General features: G+C 45.7%; 1 protein-coding gene across 1 annotated transcript in view; it reads left to right on the top strand.

The window, feature by feature from the left end:
* Positions 1-15,011, top strand: part of LOC124673172 (polyubiquitin-like) — a 128,143-nt gene extending 113,132 nt beyond the window's left edge. The window contains exon 6 of the mRNA XM_047209297.1: positions 14,455-15,011. Coding sequence (XP_047065253.1) covers positions 14,455-14,930 — 476 coding nt within the window. The 3' untranslated portion in view covers positions 14,931-15,011. The remainder of the gene's footprint in view (positions 1-14,454) is intronic.
* Positions 15,012-18,039: the final 3,028 nt, after the last annotated feature.

The raw sequence follows: 18,039 nt of genomic DNA, 5'->3' as shown, positions 1-18,039 counted from the left end.
GAGGCATACTAGGGAATCTTTGTTGTCTACATATCACACATGTACTAATGTTTCGGTTAATACAATTATAGCATGATATATAAACATTTATCATAAACATAAAGATATATAATAACCATTTTTATTATTGCCTCTTGGGCATATCTCCTTCGAGTGGTGTACGTATACTGTCATAATAAGAAGTATTACTCTTCCTAAAAAATCCTTCACGCCCACCCTGCTTTGGTCCGGTTTCATACCTAGCTATAATTGTTGGAGCAAGCAGGGAGAAAGATGGATTATGATGGAAGACAATGAAGAAGAAGACGATGATGACAACTACCCTATGTTCCCTACATACATTGATATTGCAATGGGGGACGGCAACGCGGACAGGTGCATGTCGCGGGAGCGCTACGAGGAGGAGGAGGGACGGAGGCGAGAGGCCCTCGGAGGACCGGTGATGGCGTGTAACTCACACGTTCGTTGGGAACCCCAAGAGGAAGGTATGATGTCGTATGGCGAGCAAGTTTTCCCTCGGTAAGAAACCAAGGTTTATCGAACCAGGTAGGAGCCAAGAAGCACGTTGAAGGTTGATGGCGGCGGGATGTAGTGCGGCGCAACACCGGAGATTCCGGCGCCAACGTGGAACCTGCACAACACAACCAAAGTACTTTGCCCCAACGAAACAGTGAGGTTGTCAATCTCACCGGCTTGCTTGTAACAAAGGATTAACCGTATTGTGTGGAAGATGATTGTTTGCGAGAAAACGAGTAGAACAAGTATTGCAGTAGATTGTATTTCGAGTAAAGAGAATTGGACCGGGGTCCACGAGTTCACTAGAGGTGTCTCTCCCATAAGACGAACAGCATGTTGGGTGAACAAATTACGGTTGGGCAATTGACAAATAAAGAGAGCATGACCATGCACATACATATCATGATGAGTATAGTGAGATTTAATTGGGCATTACGACAAAGTACATAGACCGCCATCCAAGCTGCATCTATGCCTAAAAAGTCCACCTTCGAGGTTATCATCCGAACCCCCTCCGGTATTAAGTTGCAAAGCAACGAGACAATTGCATTAAGTATGGTGCGTAATGTAATCAACAACTACATCCTTAGACATAGCATCAATGTTTTATCCCTAGTGGCAACAGCACAACACAACCTTAGAACTTTACGTCACTTGTCCCGGTGTCAATGCGAGGCATGAACCCACTATCGAGCATAAGTACTCCCTCTTGGAGTTACAAGCATCTACTTGGCCGGAGCATCTACTAGTAACGGAGAGCATGCAAGATCATAAACAACACGTAGATATAACTTTGATAATCAACATAACAAGTATTCTCTATTCATCGGATCCCAACAAACGCAACATATAGAATTACGAGATAGATGATCTTGATCATGTTAGGCAGCTCACAAGATCCAACAATGATAGCACAATGGGGAGAAGACAACCATCTAGCTACTGCTATGGACCCATAGTCCAGGGGTAGACTACTCACTCATCACTCCGGAGGCGACCATGGCGGTGTAGAGTCCTCCGGGAGATGATTCCCCTCTCCGGCGAGGGTGCGGAGAGCGATCTCTGGATCCCCGAGATGGGATCGGCGGTGGCGGCGTCTCGGTAGGTTTTCTCGTATCGTGGCTCTCGGTGCTCGGGGGTTTCGTCACGGAGGCTTTAAGTAGGCGGAAGGGCAGGTCGAGGGGCCACACGAGGGCCCCACACCACGGGTCGGCGCGGCCAAGGGCAGGCCGCGCCGCCCTAGGGTTTGGGCGCCTCGTGGCCCCACTTCGTCTCTCCTTCGGACTTACGGAAGCTTCGTGGAAAAATAGGCCCACGGGCGTTGATTTCGTCCAATTCCGAGAATATTTCGTTACTAGGATTTCTGAAACCAAAAACAGCAGAAAACGACAAGCGGCACTTCGGCATCTTGTTAATAGGTTAGTTCCGAGAAAATGCACGAATATGACATAAAGTGTGCATAAAACATGTAGATAACATCAATAATGTGGCATGGAACATAAGAAATTATCGATACGTCGGAGACGTATCAGCATCCCCAAGCTTAGTTACGCTCGTCCCGAGCGAGGTAAAACGATAACACAGATAATTTCGGAGTGACATGCCATCATAATCTTGATCATACTATTTGTAAAGCATATGTAGTGAATGCAGCGATCAAAACAATATATATGACATGAGTAAACAAGTGAATCATAAAGCAAAGACTTTTCATGAATAGCACTTCAAGACAAGCATCAATAAGTCTTGCATAAGAGTTAACTCATAAAGCAATAATTCAAAGTAAAAGCATTGAAGCAACACAAAAGAAGATTAAGTTTCAGCGGTTGCTTTCAACTTGTAACATGTATATCTCATGGATATTGTCAACATAGAGTAATATAATAAGTGCAATAAGCAAGTATGTAGGAATCAATGCATAGTTCACACAAGTGTTTGCTTCTTGAGGTGGAGAGAAATAGGTGAACTGACTCAACATTGAAAGGTAAAAGAATGGTCCTCATAGAGGAAAAGCATCGATTGCTATATTTGTGCTAGAGCTTTGATTTTGAAAACATGAAACAATTTTGTCAACGGTAGTAATAAAGCATATGCATCATGTAAATTATATCTTATAAGTTGCAAGCCTCATGCATAGTGTACCAATAGTGCCCGCACCTTGTCCTAATTAGCTTGGACTACCGGATCATCACAATGCATATGTTTTTACCAAGTGTCACAAAGGGGTACCTCTATGCCGCTTTGTACAAAGGTCTAAGGAGAAAGCTCGCATTTGGATTTCTCGCTATTGATTATTCTTCAACTTAGACATCCATACCGGGACAACATAGACAACGAGATAATGGACTCCTCTTTTATGCATAAGCATGTGACAACAATTAATAATTTTCTCATTTGAGATTGAGGATATATGTCCAAAACTGAAACTTCCACCATGGATCATGGCTTTAGTTAGCGGCCCAATGTTCTTCTCTAACATATGCATGCTTAACCATAAGGTGGTAGATCTCTCTTACTTCAGACAAGACGGACATGCATAGCAACTCACATGAAATTCAACAATGAATAGTTGATGGCGTCCCCAGTAAACATGGTTATCGCACAACAAGCAACTTAATAAGAGATAAAGTGCATAATTACATATTCAATACCACAATAGTTTTTAAGCTATTTGTCCCATGAGCTATATATTGCAAAGGTGAATGAATGAATTTTAAAGGTAGCACTCAAGCAATTTACTTTGGAATGGCGGAAAATACCATGTAGTAGGTAGGTATGGTGGACACAAATGGCATAGTGGTTGGCTCAAGTATTTTGGATGCATGAGAAGTATTCCCTCTCGATACAAGGTTTAGGCTAGCAAGGTTTATTTGAAACAAACACAAGGATGAACCGGTGCAGCAAAACTCACATAAAAGACATATTGAAAACATTATAAGAATCTACATCGTCTTCCTTGTTGTTCAAACTCAATACTAGAAATTATCTAGACCTTAGAGAAACCAAATATGCAAACCAGATTTTAGCATGCTCTATGTATTTCTTCATTAATGGGTGCAAAGCATATGATGCAAGAGCTTAATCATGAGCACAACAATTGCCAAGTATCACATTACCCAAGACATTTATAGCAATTACTACATGTATCATTTTCCAATTCCAACCATATAACAATTTAACGAAGGAGAAACTTCGCCATGAATACTATGAGTAGAAACCAAGGACATACTTGTCCATATGCTACAGCGGAGCGTGTCTCTCTCCCATAAAGTGAATGCTAGGATCCATTTTATTCAAACAAAACAAAAAACAAAAACAAACCGACGCTCCAAGAAAAAGCACATAAGATGTGATGGAATAAAAATATAGTTTCAGGGGAGGAACCTGATAATGTTGTCGATGAAGAAGGGGATGCCTTGGGCATCCCCAAGCTTAGACAGCTTGAGTCTTCTTAATATATGCAGGGGTGAACCACCGGGGCATCCCCAAGCTTAGAGCTTTCACTCTCCTTGATCATGTTGCATCATACTCCTCTCTTGATCCTTGAAAACTTCCTCCACACCAAACTCGAAACAACTCATTAGAGGGTTAGTGCACAATATAAATTGACATATTCAGAGGTGACACAATCATTCTTAACACTTCTGGACATTGCATAATGCTACTGGACATTAGTGGATCAAAGAAATTCATCTAACATAGCAAAAGAGGCAATGCGAAATAAAAGGCAGAATCTGTCAAAACAGAACAGTTCGTATTGACGAATTTTAAAATGGCACCAGACTTGCTCAAATGAAAATGCTCAAATTGAATGAAAGTTGCGTACATATCTGAGGATCATGCACGTAAATTGGCATAATTTTCTGAGTTACCTACAGAGAGGTGGACCCAGATTCGTGACAGCAAAGAAATCTGGAACTGCGCAGTAATCCAAATCTAGTACTTACTTTTCTATCAACGGCTTAACTTGGCACAACAAAACACAAAACTAAGATAAGGAGAGGTTGCTACAGTAGTAAACAACTTCCAAGACACAAAATAAAAACAAAGTACTGTAGGTAAAAACATGGGTTGTCTCCCATAAGCGCTTTTCTTTAACGCCTTTCAGCTAGGCGCAGAAAGTGTGTATCAAGTATTATCAAGAGACGAAGTGTCAACATCATAATTTGTTCTCATAATAGAATCAAAAGAGTACTTCATTCTCTTTCTAGGAAAGTGTTCCATACCTTTCTTGAGAGGAAATTGATATTTTATATTACCTTCCTTCATATCAATGATAGCACCAACAGTTCGAAGAAAAGGTCTTCCCAATATAATGGGACAAGATGCATTGCATTCAATATCCAAGACAACAAAATCAACGGGAACAAGGTTATTGTTAACGGTAATGCGAACATTATCAACTTTACCCAAAGGTTTCTTTGTAGAATGATCAGCAAGATTAACATCCAAATAACAATTTTTCAGCGGTGGCAAGTCAAGCATATCATAAATTTTCTTAGGCATAACAGAAATACTTGCACCAAGATCACATAAAGCATTACAATCAAAATCTTTAACCTTCATCTTAATGATGGGCTCCCAACCATCCTCTAGCTTTCTAGGAATAGAGGCTTCACGCTCTAATTTCTCTTCTCTAGCTTTTATGAGAGCATTTGTAATATGATGCGTGAAAGCCAAATTTATAGCACTAGCATTAGGACTTTTAGCAAGTTTTTGCAAGAACTTTATAACTTCAGAGATGTGGCAATCATCAAAATTCAAACCATTATAATCTAAAGCAATGGGATCATCATCCCCAATGTTGGAAAAAATTTCAGCGACTTTATCACGAGCAGTTTCAGCGGTTTTAGCGGTTTCGGGCAGTTTCTCACGCTTTGCATTAGAAGTGGAAACATTGCTAACACCAATTCTTTTATTAGTATTAGTAGGAGGTGCAGCAACATGTGTAGCATTAGCATTACTAGTGGTGGTAATAGTCCAAACTTTAGCTATATTCTTCTCTTTAGCTAGTTTTTCATTTTCTTCTCTATCCCACCTAGCACGCAGTTCAGCCATTAATCTTATATTCTCATTAATTCTAACTTGAATGGCATTTGCTGTAGTGGTAATTTTATCATCTAAATCCTCAGGTTTAGCAGCCATTTTATTAATTAAAGAAGATTGTGATGCGAGACATGTATGAGATTCGGGTTTCAGCATTAGCAAGTTTAGTTTGCAACCCGAGATCTCTCTATTCAAATTTTCAAGTTGATTCCCTATATTCTTCAACAAGGTAGATTGCTCATTCATAGTTTTAGTAAACAATTTATTTTGCTCATATTGTGATTGCATAAAGCTCTTAGTGGATCTTTCAATTTCTAGCATCTTTTCTTCATTAGATGAAGCATATCTACCATAAGAATTACCATTAACAGGGTATGGCCTAGAATCATTGTGATTGTTATTTTTAATGAAATTCACATCAACATATTCTTTTTGAGCAACTAATGACGCTAACGGAACATTATTAGGATCAATATTAGTCCTATCATTCACAAGCATAGATATAATAGCATCAATCTTATCACTCAAGGAAGAGGTTTCTTCGACAGAATTTACCTTCTTACCTTGTGGAGCTCTTTCCGTGTGCCATTCAGAGTAGTTGATCATCATATTATCAAGAAGCTTTGTTGCTTCACCAAGAGTGATGGACATAAAGGTACCTCCAGCAGCTGAATCCAATAAATTCCGTGAAGAAAAATTTAGTCCTGCATAGAAGGTTTGGATGATCATCCAAGTAGTCGATCCATGAGTTGGGCAATTTTTAACCAGAGATTTCATTCTTTCCCAAGCTTGAGCAACATGTTCAGTATCTAATTGTTTAAAATTCATTATGCTACTCCTCAAAGATATAATTTTAGCAGGGGGATAATATCTACCAATAAAAGCATCCTTGCATTTAGTCCATGAATCAATACTATTCTTAGGCGAGAGATAGCAACCAATCTTTAGCTCTTCCTCTTAATGAGAAAGGGAACAATTTTAGTTTAATAATATCACCATCTACATCTTTATATTTTTGCATTTCACATAGTTCAACAAAATTATTAAGATGGGCAACAGCATCATCAGAACTAACACCAGAAAATTGCTCTCGCATAACAAGATTCAGTAAAGCAGGTTTAATTTCAAAGAATTCTGCTGTAGTAGCAGGTGGAGCAATAGGTGTGCATAAGAAATCATTATTATTTGTGGTTGTGAAGTCACACAACTTAGTATTTTCAGCGTTGGCCATTTTAGCAACAGTAAATAAAGCAAACTAGATAAAGTAAATGCAAGTAAACTAATTTTTTTGTGTTTTTGATATAGCAAACAAGATAGCAAATAAAGTAAAACTAGCAACTAATTTTTTTGTATTTTGATTTAGTGCAGCAAACAAAGTAGTAAATAAAATAAAGCAAGACAAAAACAAAGTAAAGAGATTGAGAAGTGGAGACTCCCCTTGCAGCGTGTCTTGATCTCCCCGGCAGCGGCGCCAGAAAAACTGCTTGATGGCGTGTAACTCACACGTTCGTTGGGAACCCCAAGAGGAAGGTATGATGTCGTATAGCAGCAGGTTTTCCCTCAGTAAGAAACCAAGGTTTATCGAACCAGTAGGAGCCAAGAAGCACGTTGAAGGTTGATGGCGGCGGGATGTAGTGCGGCGCAACACCGGAGATTCCGGCGCCAACGTGGAACCCGCACAACACAACCAAAGTACTTTGCCCCAACGAAACAGGTGAGGTTGTCAATCTCACCGGCTTGCTGTAACAAAGGGTTAACCGTATTGTGTGGAAGATGATTGTTTGCAGAAAACAAGTAGAACAAGTATTGCAAGTAGATTGTATTTCAAGAAAGAGAATTGGACCGGGGTCCACAGCTCACTAGAGGTGTCTCTCCCATAAGACGAACAAGCATGTTGGGTGAACAAATTACAGCTTGGGCAATTGACAAATAAAGAGAGCATGACCATGCACATACATATCATGATGATTATAGTGAGATTTAATTGGGCATTACGACAAAGTACATAGACCGCCATCCAACCGCATCTATGCCTAAAAAGTCCACCTTCGAGTTATCATCCGAACCCCTCCAAGCATTAAGTTGCAAAGCAACAGACAATTGCATTAAGTATGGTGCGTAATGTAATCAACAACTACATCCTTAGACATAGCATCAATGTTTTATCCCTAGTGGCAACAAGCACAACACAACCTTAGAACTTTCTCGTCATCGTCCTGTGTCAATGCGGCATGAACCCACTATCGAGCATAAGTATTCCCTCTTGGAGTTACAAGCATCTACTTGGCCAGAGCATCTACTAGTAACGGAAAGCATGCAAGATCATAAACAACACGTAGATATAACTTTGATAATCAACATAACAAGTATTTCTCTATTCATCGGATCCCAACAAACGCAACATATAGAATTACAGTATAGATGATCTTGATCATGTTAGGCAGCTCACAAGATCCAACAATGATAGCACAATGGGGAGAAGACAACCATCTAGCTACTGCTATGGACCCATAGTCCAGGGGTAGACTACTCACTCATCACTCCGGAGGCGACCATGGCGGTGTAGAGTCCTCCGGGAGATGATTCCCCTCTCCGGCAGAGGTGCCGGAGGCGATCTCCTCGGATCCCCCGAGATGGGATCGGCGGCGGCGGCGTCTCGGCATGTTTTCTCGTATCGTGGCTCTCGGTACCGGGGGTTTCGTCACGGAGGCTTTAAGTAGGCGGAAGGGCAGGTCGGGGGCCACACGAGGGCCCCACACCACAGTGTCGGCGCGGCCAAGGGACAGGCCGCGCCGCCCTAGGGTTTGGGCGCCTCGTGGCCCCACTTCGTCTCTCCTTCGGACTTCTGGAAGCTTCGTGGAAAAATAGGACCCTGGGCGTTGATTTCGTCCAATTCCGAGAATATTTCGTTACTAGGATTTCTGAAACCAAAAACGAGCAGGAAAACAGCAGAATCGGCACTTCGGCATCTTGTTAATAGGTTAGTTCCAGAAAATGCACGAATATGACATAAAATGTGCATAAAACATGTAGATAACATCAATAATGTGGCATGGAACATAAGAAATTATCGATACGTCGGAGACGTATCAACCGGCAGCTCACCCTGAGCGCGATAGAGACGTCGGAGAGCTTGAAGGAGGCCGGAGAGACAAGATCGACATTGGTTGCTGGCGGCCAGACTTGGGGCGGACGGTCTCGTTGTCGTCGATTGGGGAAGAGCGCCATCGATTCCTTCAAACATGAGACTCGTGGTGGCGAGGCGGTGCTTCGGGGCACATCGGCGGGGCTTGGGGATGGCCAAGCGGCGGAGATGGAAGACGACAGTGGGGACTAGGGTTAGGTCTTGTTTGTGTCGCGAGAGAGAGAGAGAGAGAGAGAGAGAGAGAGAGAGAGAGAGAGAGAGAGAGAGAGAGAGAGAGAGAGAGAGAGAGAGAGAGAGAGAGAGAGAGAGAGAGAGAGAGACCGAGTTGGGGAGAGTGTGGAGGTGGTCGTGGCGAGCGCAAGGGAATGGAAGGACGTCTCCTAGCCTCAAGGCGGCAAGAAGGAGGTGGCGTGTGACCAGGGAGCTCCACACAGCTGCTTCCGTGACCAAGGTAGAAGATAAAGTGCATTTTTTCAATTGACCTCCTGGACTACAGGGTTTTCTGGAAACTCAAAAACAACACCCTTTTTACAAGATTTAGCAACTCAAACTTAGTTTCGAAACTTGAGTAAAAGTTCAGGGAGCTTGTAAAAGAAACCAAGCTCCACATATTTTTGTTTTGCAAATTGGAGGCATTTTGAAAGTATCAAAGTATATACAGATTTGGATACATTAGGGTTTCAAATTATTTCCTTTATGCATTTTCCTTAGGAAAATTATATAATATTTATGATGCACAAACAAAATCTAATTTAGGTTTAGCTAAAACAGGGATATTACAAGAACCCGGCTAGCAGTGCAGCTCTAGCTGTCACTGCCACGGAGCATCCCAACTGCTGAGAAAACACATTGCAAACAAAAAATGGACATATATAACACGGCATAGATGACCAAAATGGTGGCAAGTACGTTTCATTTCATGAAAAGCGGTTTACAAGTTAACATATCCAAATAAATGAACATCATATACAAAGTAGGACATCAAAGTTAACATGCAGGACTAATTTTGTTCATTGTAGATTCAATGTGTTCTTTTTTTTTTCTTTTTTTTTCTTTTTTTTTTCGAGGAGACCGGGTCGAAAACAGACTCCTCGTCCTCGGGTCGCTCCCCCGCGGGCGACTCCAGGACGCCATCCCTAGCACTCCTCCCCCGTCCTTCCCCGTCCTCCCCCACCGCTGCCGCCGGCGGAAGCCGCCGGGCAAAGCCCGGGCGGTGCCGGCGGCGGTGGCCCTTTCTTACCCGGCGCTTCCTCTCCAGGCGGGGCTGGCAGGCTGGCGGCGGTGCGCCCAGGTCGGCGGGGATCCAGCGGCGGCGCTCCCTCCCAGGCGGTGCGGCGGCGGGTGGCAACGAGGCGGCGGCAGGGCTCCTTGGCCGTGGGTCGGCGCGATGGCTCGGGACTCCTCCTGCCTGGCCCAGATCTGGGCCCTTCGGGCCCCATCTGGGTCCGGGCGGGCTGGCTCCCTGCCCCGTGGTGCTCCTCTAGGCGGACGGAGAGAAGGCCGGAGCTCGGGGCGGCGACGTCGGCGGCGCGTACACTGCAGCGCATAGACAGGAACTTCACGAGCCCGCTCGGGCTCGGCCGGGCCAGGTGGGCCTGGTGTGTTCCGGTCGCCGCGTCCGGTCGGTGTCCGCAGGTGGCGGTGGAGGTGGTACCTCCGGCGTGGCTGCTGGCGTGCTGTCTCCCGCTCCCGGCTGGCTCGTCCTGTTCGTGATGACCCCGCTTTGTTGGTCACGGTGAGACGGCGGTGGTGCTTGCAAGGCTGTGGTGGCGCATAGTGGTGGGTGGCGAGTGTGGTGGAGCACAATGGAGTGTCCAAGGCGAGGTTGCGAGGGTCGGGAGAAATCCCTGTCGGCTTTGCCGGCACCGACGCGGTGACGCCCGCGGGCGCCATTCTTCCTTCCTGGAGGGCGTTGGGTGAAGCCCTGTTTCCTCGTCCTTGCGTGTACCGGGGGAAACCCTAGGACCAGTCCGGGCAGCAGCGTCGCCGCACCCCTTCTTGAAGGTGTAGCTTGGTACACGGAACTTCAGAGTGCTAGGAGCGTGGTGGGAATTATCCGGCGGGCGCAGCAGTTGCGAGGCATCTCCGTTTTCGTTGATCCGTCCCTTTCGGCATTAGTTTCTCTTTTCTTTCTTTTGTGTTTTCTTTTGGGCTTGCTTTGTGCTGTTTGCCCCAGCAATGGATCCTATGTTGTATCGGTGTTGTGCTATATTAATATAGCGGGGCGAAAGCCTATTTCGAGGAGGATTCAATGTGTTCCATCACCACAATGGTGATATAGAGGACAGATGAGGACGCCGGAAGTATGAAACTACGTCGAGCTCGCAAAAAAGATCTAAATATCTCGAAGGAAGTTCATTATTTTTCATATCAACTTGTTTGTGTGAAAAACAAAATGTGAAAGTGATAGTTTTGGGTAGTTTTGGGTAGTTTTTAATGTGTGAAAAGAGAGATGTATTATGGAATTTTTGACATGGTTTACCAGAAGCAGCCACGTGAAGATAAGGAGAGGCCCCACTAGATGCATGAACATGACCCAACAAAGAGGAAATGATACATGGCCGAAATGGAGAAAGAGGTGGTCGGACGCCCCTCCACCGGTAGTGGCGACGGATAGCAAATTAGTAGGCAAAGAAACTAGCGGGCTAATGCTCAACAATAGGACGAGGAGGGGGTAGCAAGATGAATATTAAAGCGAGTTGTATTTATTCAGATCTTCAAATAGCTTTTTTTTATAGGAATGCAACACTTTATTGATTAAATAACATCAAAACAAAGAGTCTTACTATTTATGCCTATTTTTCAAGGGTGTAGGATAGCTAGTTCAGTTGAGAAATGAAGTCTTATTATTTATGCTACAAATTACAGAACAAAATGAAAGAGGAAAATGAGAGTTATCGGGAGTTTTTAATGTCGGAAAAGAAGCCGATAGATTTTTGGTTTTTAAAGATAAAAAAAAAGAAATTCTGAGATCGTTATACAGAGTCCAAACAACCCCCTTGGAATGGGCCTGGGAAGTGCAAGACCGAAGAGCCAGCCTGCTCTGGTCGCTCAGCAGTCGGCACCATCTCACTTGCAGCAGATCGGAGCCTATAAATCCCGTATATCCCCAGCCCTAACACTTCGCCTTCCGATCTACCTGCGCTCCACGGCGGAGGCAAGAACACCCACACTGATCCTAGTATCTTCGTCCACTTCGAGGTACGTACGGAACTGCTTTTCTTGCCTATCTCTACTGCTAACTAGTAGTCGCATTCCTATCATGGTGTTCGCTGATGGCTGATCTCTATAGCCTAGTGACGGTGTCAGGTAGGATTATTATGGAGGGTTGCCTCTTAGAGTTTATGGCGTGGCTCATCTCATATGATTTGTTAGATCTTAGGGTTGGTTCGATTCAGAATGTTACACTTGTTCATCTTCTTTATTGTGGGTAAATTACTAAATTTGTTCACCTACAGAACAACTGAGTATAGTAGTATAGATATGAGTTTATGGCGTGGTTCATCTCATATGATTTGTTAGATCTTAGGGTTGGTTCGATTCAGAATGTTAAATTGTTCATCTTCTTTACTGCGGGTAAATTTGTTCACCTACAGAACGATGGAGTATAGTAGTATAGAGATATGAGTTCTTGTTGTGTGGCCCTTCCACATAATCCAACAGATTAGATATTTTGTATATACATAAAAGAAAAAAATATATAAACGAAGATAGCCCAAAATCATTAAGTGTATTGGTTAACCTTTGAAGATCTACTAACTGGTAGAACTATTGGGGATTTATGTATTGTTCTATGGCCTAAATAAAATATGGAAGAAATCATCTTTCATTAATTTAAGTTAGTGGTGGAAATTAAGGGCAGCATATTCTTTTTTTTCAATTAACTATACATTGTAGCAACTCTGAACATTTCACTAGCTTCTGTAACGTTAGTCTCCTCGAAATAGGCTTTCGCCCCGCTATATTAATATAGCAACCACACGATACAATGAGCATGCTAGGGCCGCAGCACAACCAAGCCCAAAAGAAAAGACACAAAAAGAAAGAAAAGAGAAACAAATGCTGTCATCGGCAGCTCGACGGAAAAACGAAGACGAGTCGCCACCGTTGCGCCCTCCGGACATGTCCCACCACGCTCCTCGCACTCTGGATCGCCCCCATACCAAGCAGCACCTCCAACAAGGAAAGCGACGATGGCGCCGCTGCTGCCCGGACAAGTCCTAGGGTTTCCCCCGGTACGCGGCGGGGGTGGTGAAGGAGGTACACCCGATGCCCTTCAGGAAGGAAGGATGGCACCCGCAGGCGTCACCGCATCGGAGCCGAACGAGCCGGCAAGGATTTCTCCTAACCCCAACCACCACCACCCTGAACGATCCAAAGAGCCCACCCAACATGTCGCCCAGCAGCATGCGCCACCACGGTCTTGACTACAACTTCGCCGTCTCACTGCGGACACCATCGCGAGGCCTAGAGGAGGGAGAGGGACAGCAGGTAAGGGGCAGCAGCACCGCAGCCGTGCGGGAGGGCACTACCTCCACCGCCTTCGCGGTAGCCGACCGGACGTAGTAGCAGAGACACACCAGGCCCGAGCTGGCCCGGCCGGGCCCAAACTGGCCCGTGAAGTCTCCGCCGCCGCGCTGCAGCAGGCCGGCGGCAGTGCCGCCACCACCTAACCCCGCCGACGCACCTCCGCCACCTCCAGGGAACGACCACAGCGCGCATAGGGCAGCCCGTCCAAGCCCAGATTGGGCCCAAACTGGTCCAGATCTGGGCCGAGACGACCTTGCTGGCCGCACGCCGGCGACCAGCCTGCCGCCTACCCGCACCACGCCGCCCCGCCGCCAAGGAGCAGCGCCATCGCCACCGAATCCACCCAGTCGCGCCGGACCGACGACCGCCGAAGAGCACCGCCGCGGGCGCCGAGCTCCGCGCCTCCTTGCCACGCGCGCGGGGAATGGCCGGCCGTCGCCGCCGGCACCGCACGAGCAACGCCCGGCGGCCCGCGCCGGCGGCGGCGGAGGGGAGGGGGAGGGGAAGGGGTTCGGGCGGCGGCGCTAGGGTTGGCTCCTCTCGCCCGCGCGGGGGGCGAGAGCGAGCCCGAAGCGTTTCGCCAGGAACATTCAGATGCGAATTGGCATCAAGGATTCTGTAACGTTAGTCTTGCTAGCTGATAATCCATTTGCCTGTCGTGGGTTCTTTTTTAACTGAGATTTTCCAATTATCTACAATGCGCAAAACTGAGTGAACAATGTAATTGTTCTTAATTCTTAAGACTTAACTATCATGATACGCTTACTGGCTTGGTAAATTAGTAAGTATTTATTCAGAAGATTTATGTTATTGCCTCTACGGTTCTATTCCCTCTGATCCATAATAAGTGTGGGGACAAATATAAACTAAAACCTCGACACTTATTATGGATCGGATGAAGTACTATTTTAGATAACTTCTTGCTTATACTCTACTATCTTCTGGAATTATTGACATTTTGCGCATTGTTCTACATTTAGCCTAACAAAAGCAGTTTTTGCCTAATATATGTGTGTCATCGTTCAGAATGCACCTCTTTGTGAAGAGTCCCACTGGCACGAAGATCTGCCTCAAGGTCAACAAAACAGATACCCTCAGTACTGTGAAGGCAAAGATTCAGGAACAACATCGCCTTTTCTTTGATGGAGTGCAGCTTGAGGACAACCTCACATTGGCTGATTATGGCATCGAGCATCAATCCACGCTTGACCTCCAAGAAAGTATGCAAATCTATGTAATGGACACGCTAGCGGGCAGGACCATCATTCTTGAGGTTGACAGCTTAGATACCATTGACAAGGTGAAGTCCAAGATTCAAGACAACGAAGGCTTTCCCAAGGGGCAGCAGTGCCTAATCTTTGCCAACAAACAGCTCAAGGATGACGACACCTTGGCAGACCTCAATATTTGCAAGGAGTCCACCATTCTCCTTGTCCTCCAACGGGCCAGTACAAGAGGTAGCATGCTCATCTTCGTGGCGACGCAGGCTCCAAAGAAAATCCCTCTTAAGGTAGAGAGCTCAGATACTATCAATAGTATCTCAATGAAGATCTATGAGGCGAAGGGTACTCGCCCAATACAGCAACGGTTCTTCTTTGATGGCATGTCACTCGAGGGCCACCGCAAGGTGGCAGACTATAACATTGAGGAGGGAGATGTGCTGGACATGTTCATCTGCCTATGTGGTTGTTGAGAGGCATACGCGTGGTTATTAGACGAGTAATGGTGTGCTATCAGTAATATCATTCGGTATGTCAATGCGTTTATTACCTGTTGTTCTGAAAAACCTGTGAGACACTATATTAAGGGTCCCTAAGTCGATCTGCCTTGGCATTGTTTGATTGAGAAATATAGTCAGCAGGGCCATGCAGTGAATTTCGAATCAATGTAAGAAAAGGAGAATGACTTTTTATAGTCCATCTCAAGACTAGCCGAATGATGAGCCTGTGTTAAATCAAGCGCGGAAAGAGAATTTGACCATCCAAAACACAGCTCCTTGCTAGAGCTAGCTAATACCCGTCTTTGTTAATGCAGTCCTTTCACGGCAAGATTGCTCCATGTTTACTGGCAGTTTCAGTGTCAGGTCGGCTTTCAAACTGCAAGTAGCAAACCAACTATGTAGACAATGCCATGCTGATGCCGATACCGAGGGTAAAATTCGTATGGATGTATCATGTGTCGGGTAAGCTCAATGCTCATACCTAACAGAAAAGATTAGAACTCAATACAGCTCTATCCTCTATATAATAAGATCTCGTCATGGCTGCCTGCGAGAATTACTGAATGTTCTAAGCTGGATCTGTTCTTCTTCCTCCATCAAGACTCAAGAGTCTGACTGATCAAAACTCCACTCTACTAAATCGAGCATACAATCACTTGTCACCAGGTGAACGAGCTGTCAGCTGGGCGTAGGTATCCCCTTTATCCGCTCCTCGGTCTCTTCTCCACCCACAGGCCTCATTCTCTTCTCCACCCGCGCCCGACCCCGACGCCACCACCAAACCGGGTTACGGAGCATTCGGCGACCGCAATGCAGCTCCAAGGAAAATGCTGATTGGGCTTGGGTTCTACAGTCCTTCTAACTCATCGGCTTGGCCAACTTATGCCATTGCTCAACATTATAAAATCCCCCTATGCCTCCTACGACGATGTCATCGATAGGGTAATGACGCCAGATTTTATAATTTGCCACAATTTTCTTTGCACTTCTATCATTTGTCATTTTATGTGTCACTGACATGTGGTGGTCATGTGGCAAATAATAGACACTTTCAAGAAAAGTGTGGCAAATCATAAAATATCCCTCCGTAGCCAGAGAGTGGGAAATCCTTGCCGCCTCCATGGAAGGGGACCTTGCCACCCCCGCACGGGCTTCGCCTGACAGCAACCGCTAACGCCGGTGGAAGATAGAGGCCGGAAGGGGAGGTGGTAGGCGAAGGTTATTGGTCACAACCCGTGTCGGCTAGGCGAGGCGGTGCAGTGGGCGTTCCTCTCACGTGTGTGAATATCAAAATATGTGAGGCCTCGTCTCTGCGGGCTGGTCGGCGGCCAGTTGGGAGTAGTGACGACTGCATTCTTCTATTTAATGTTGAGCAACATTTTCTAAAAAAAGAGAATGGATTTTGTGTTAGCACGCATGGGTGTGGGTGTGTTATGGACCATCGATTTATTTCTCGAGATTCTCGCTCGCCTGGGTAGATGAAAAGATACCTTTCTCTCTCCTCATTTTATCCAAGTCTCAAAGCAAAATGGACGGTGACCAAAACACCCACATCCATATGTGTAAGTATAATTTTTCAAAAAAGGCATCTAAAACACCAAATTCGTTTTATTCGGACAAATTTCCGTACCATATAGATTTGAGTTGTTGGTATTGCTGACATATTTTACTATTAATTGTGGCAAACTTCACTAAGTTTGACTTAGAATAAACCTTGAACATCTATTATTCTGAAACGAAGGGGAGTACGTTCGAATTCCATTTTTTTAAGAATCGTCTATTTTCGTTCTTCCACCCATGATAATAGAGGAAATGAGAATAGAGAGGTTACTTTCATTTATTTTTTTTAAAAAATAAGATAGGCTTTTAAGGGAAGCCAGAATAGAGAAACGTTTGTCTCTTCCTCCTCATCCTTTCTCTATGTTGAGTCCAATGCCTGTGAAGATTGGGAATGGGAGGGGTTTGGGGCAGAACAAAGCACATTCGATTTTGAGTCGGATCGAATTTCAGTGCAAGGCACTGCGGACTATATTTCTCAATCAACCGCCAGGCAGACCCAGAGACTCTTCACTGGCATCTCACGCTTTTTATCTTGATGATGCAGCCCCGTCTATCGTCGACGCTACACCATGGCCAAATGGTCCCCCAAGTGGATCAACAACACAAACCCCCGCCATATATGTCAAGGTGAACTCCTTCCTCTCTATGGTCGATCTCAACACCAACTTGAATGGTACGCTACCTCATGCCTATCATCGTGGTGTCTACAGCTGCCGACATCGACAAGTAGGAACTCCCATGGCGCAAGGACGAAGGAAGAAGAAGGAAGAGGAAGAAGAGGCGGGAGGAGGAGGGCCAGCCGGCCCAGGGGCCGGCCAACCGGGCCCCAGACCGGCCAGGCCGGTCAGACCGGGCCCCAGACCGGGCAGCCCCGGTTTCACCCGAGCGACGCGCCGATGACGACTTCTGCGACGTTTCCGGTTGCCGCCCGGTCCCTTGTCCGGTTTGGACCGGATGGTCCGGTTGACCGGCCCCTGGACCGGATTTCGCGGGTTCGACTCGACCGGAACGGCCCGAGTCGGTCCACCACTTACCTGTTCGACCCAAGCTGCCTTGTATGCCTATATAAGCACCCAGGTCGCCCCCTTAGCTCTTTGGACAAGATGATAGCTTAAACATGACTTTGAGCTTTGTCTCCCTAGGGTTTCATCCCTCTGTAATCAGGGCCACCCTTGTTGATGATTTGGATTCGTGAGTGAGATTCTAGTGTGTGCACTCTCTCTCCCTCACCGATCTCCGTCTCCAACACCGGTCTCTCACCTCGGAATTCTACCGCGGTCTCTTCCGTGGGTGATTCTATTCGGCGTGGTCCATCGAGCCACGAGGGTAAGCATCGGTTGTATCGGGTTGGTGTGCGTGCGTGTGTCCTCGTGTTCTTCGTGTTCCTCGAGTTCTTCGCGCTCTCCCGCCTTTTCCCCTTCGGATCTTGGGTCAACCGCGAGATCGGGCCACAAACGGGGTCTTAGACCTCATCATATGGTATCAGCAGCCTTTGGTTTCCGCGGATTTGACCCTCCACCCA

The sequence above is a fragment of the Lolium rigidum genome, chromosome 7, assembly GCF_022539505.1.
Source record: "Lolium rigidum isolate FL_2022 chromosome 7, APGP_CSIRO_Lrig_0.1, whole genome shotgun sequence".
Taxonomy (NCBI): domain Eukaryota; kingdom Viridiplantae; phylum Streptophyta; class Magnoliopsida; order Poales; family Poaceae; genus Lolium; species Lolium rigidum.
The sequence above is the reverse complement of the archived record's forward strand: the minus strand, read 5'-3'. Positions and strand labels throughout refer to the sequence as shown.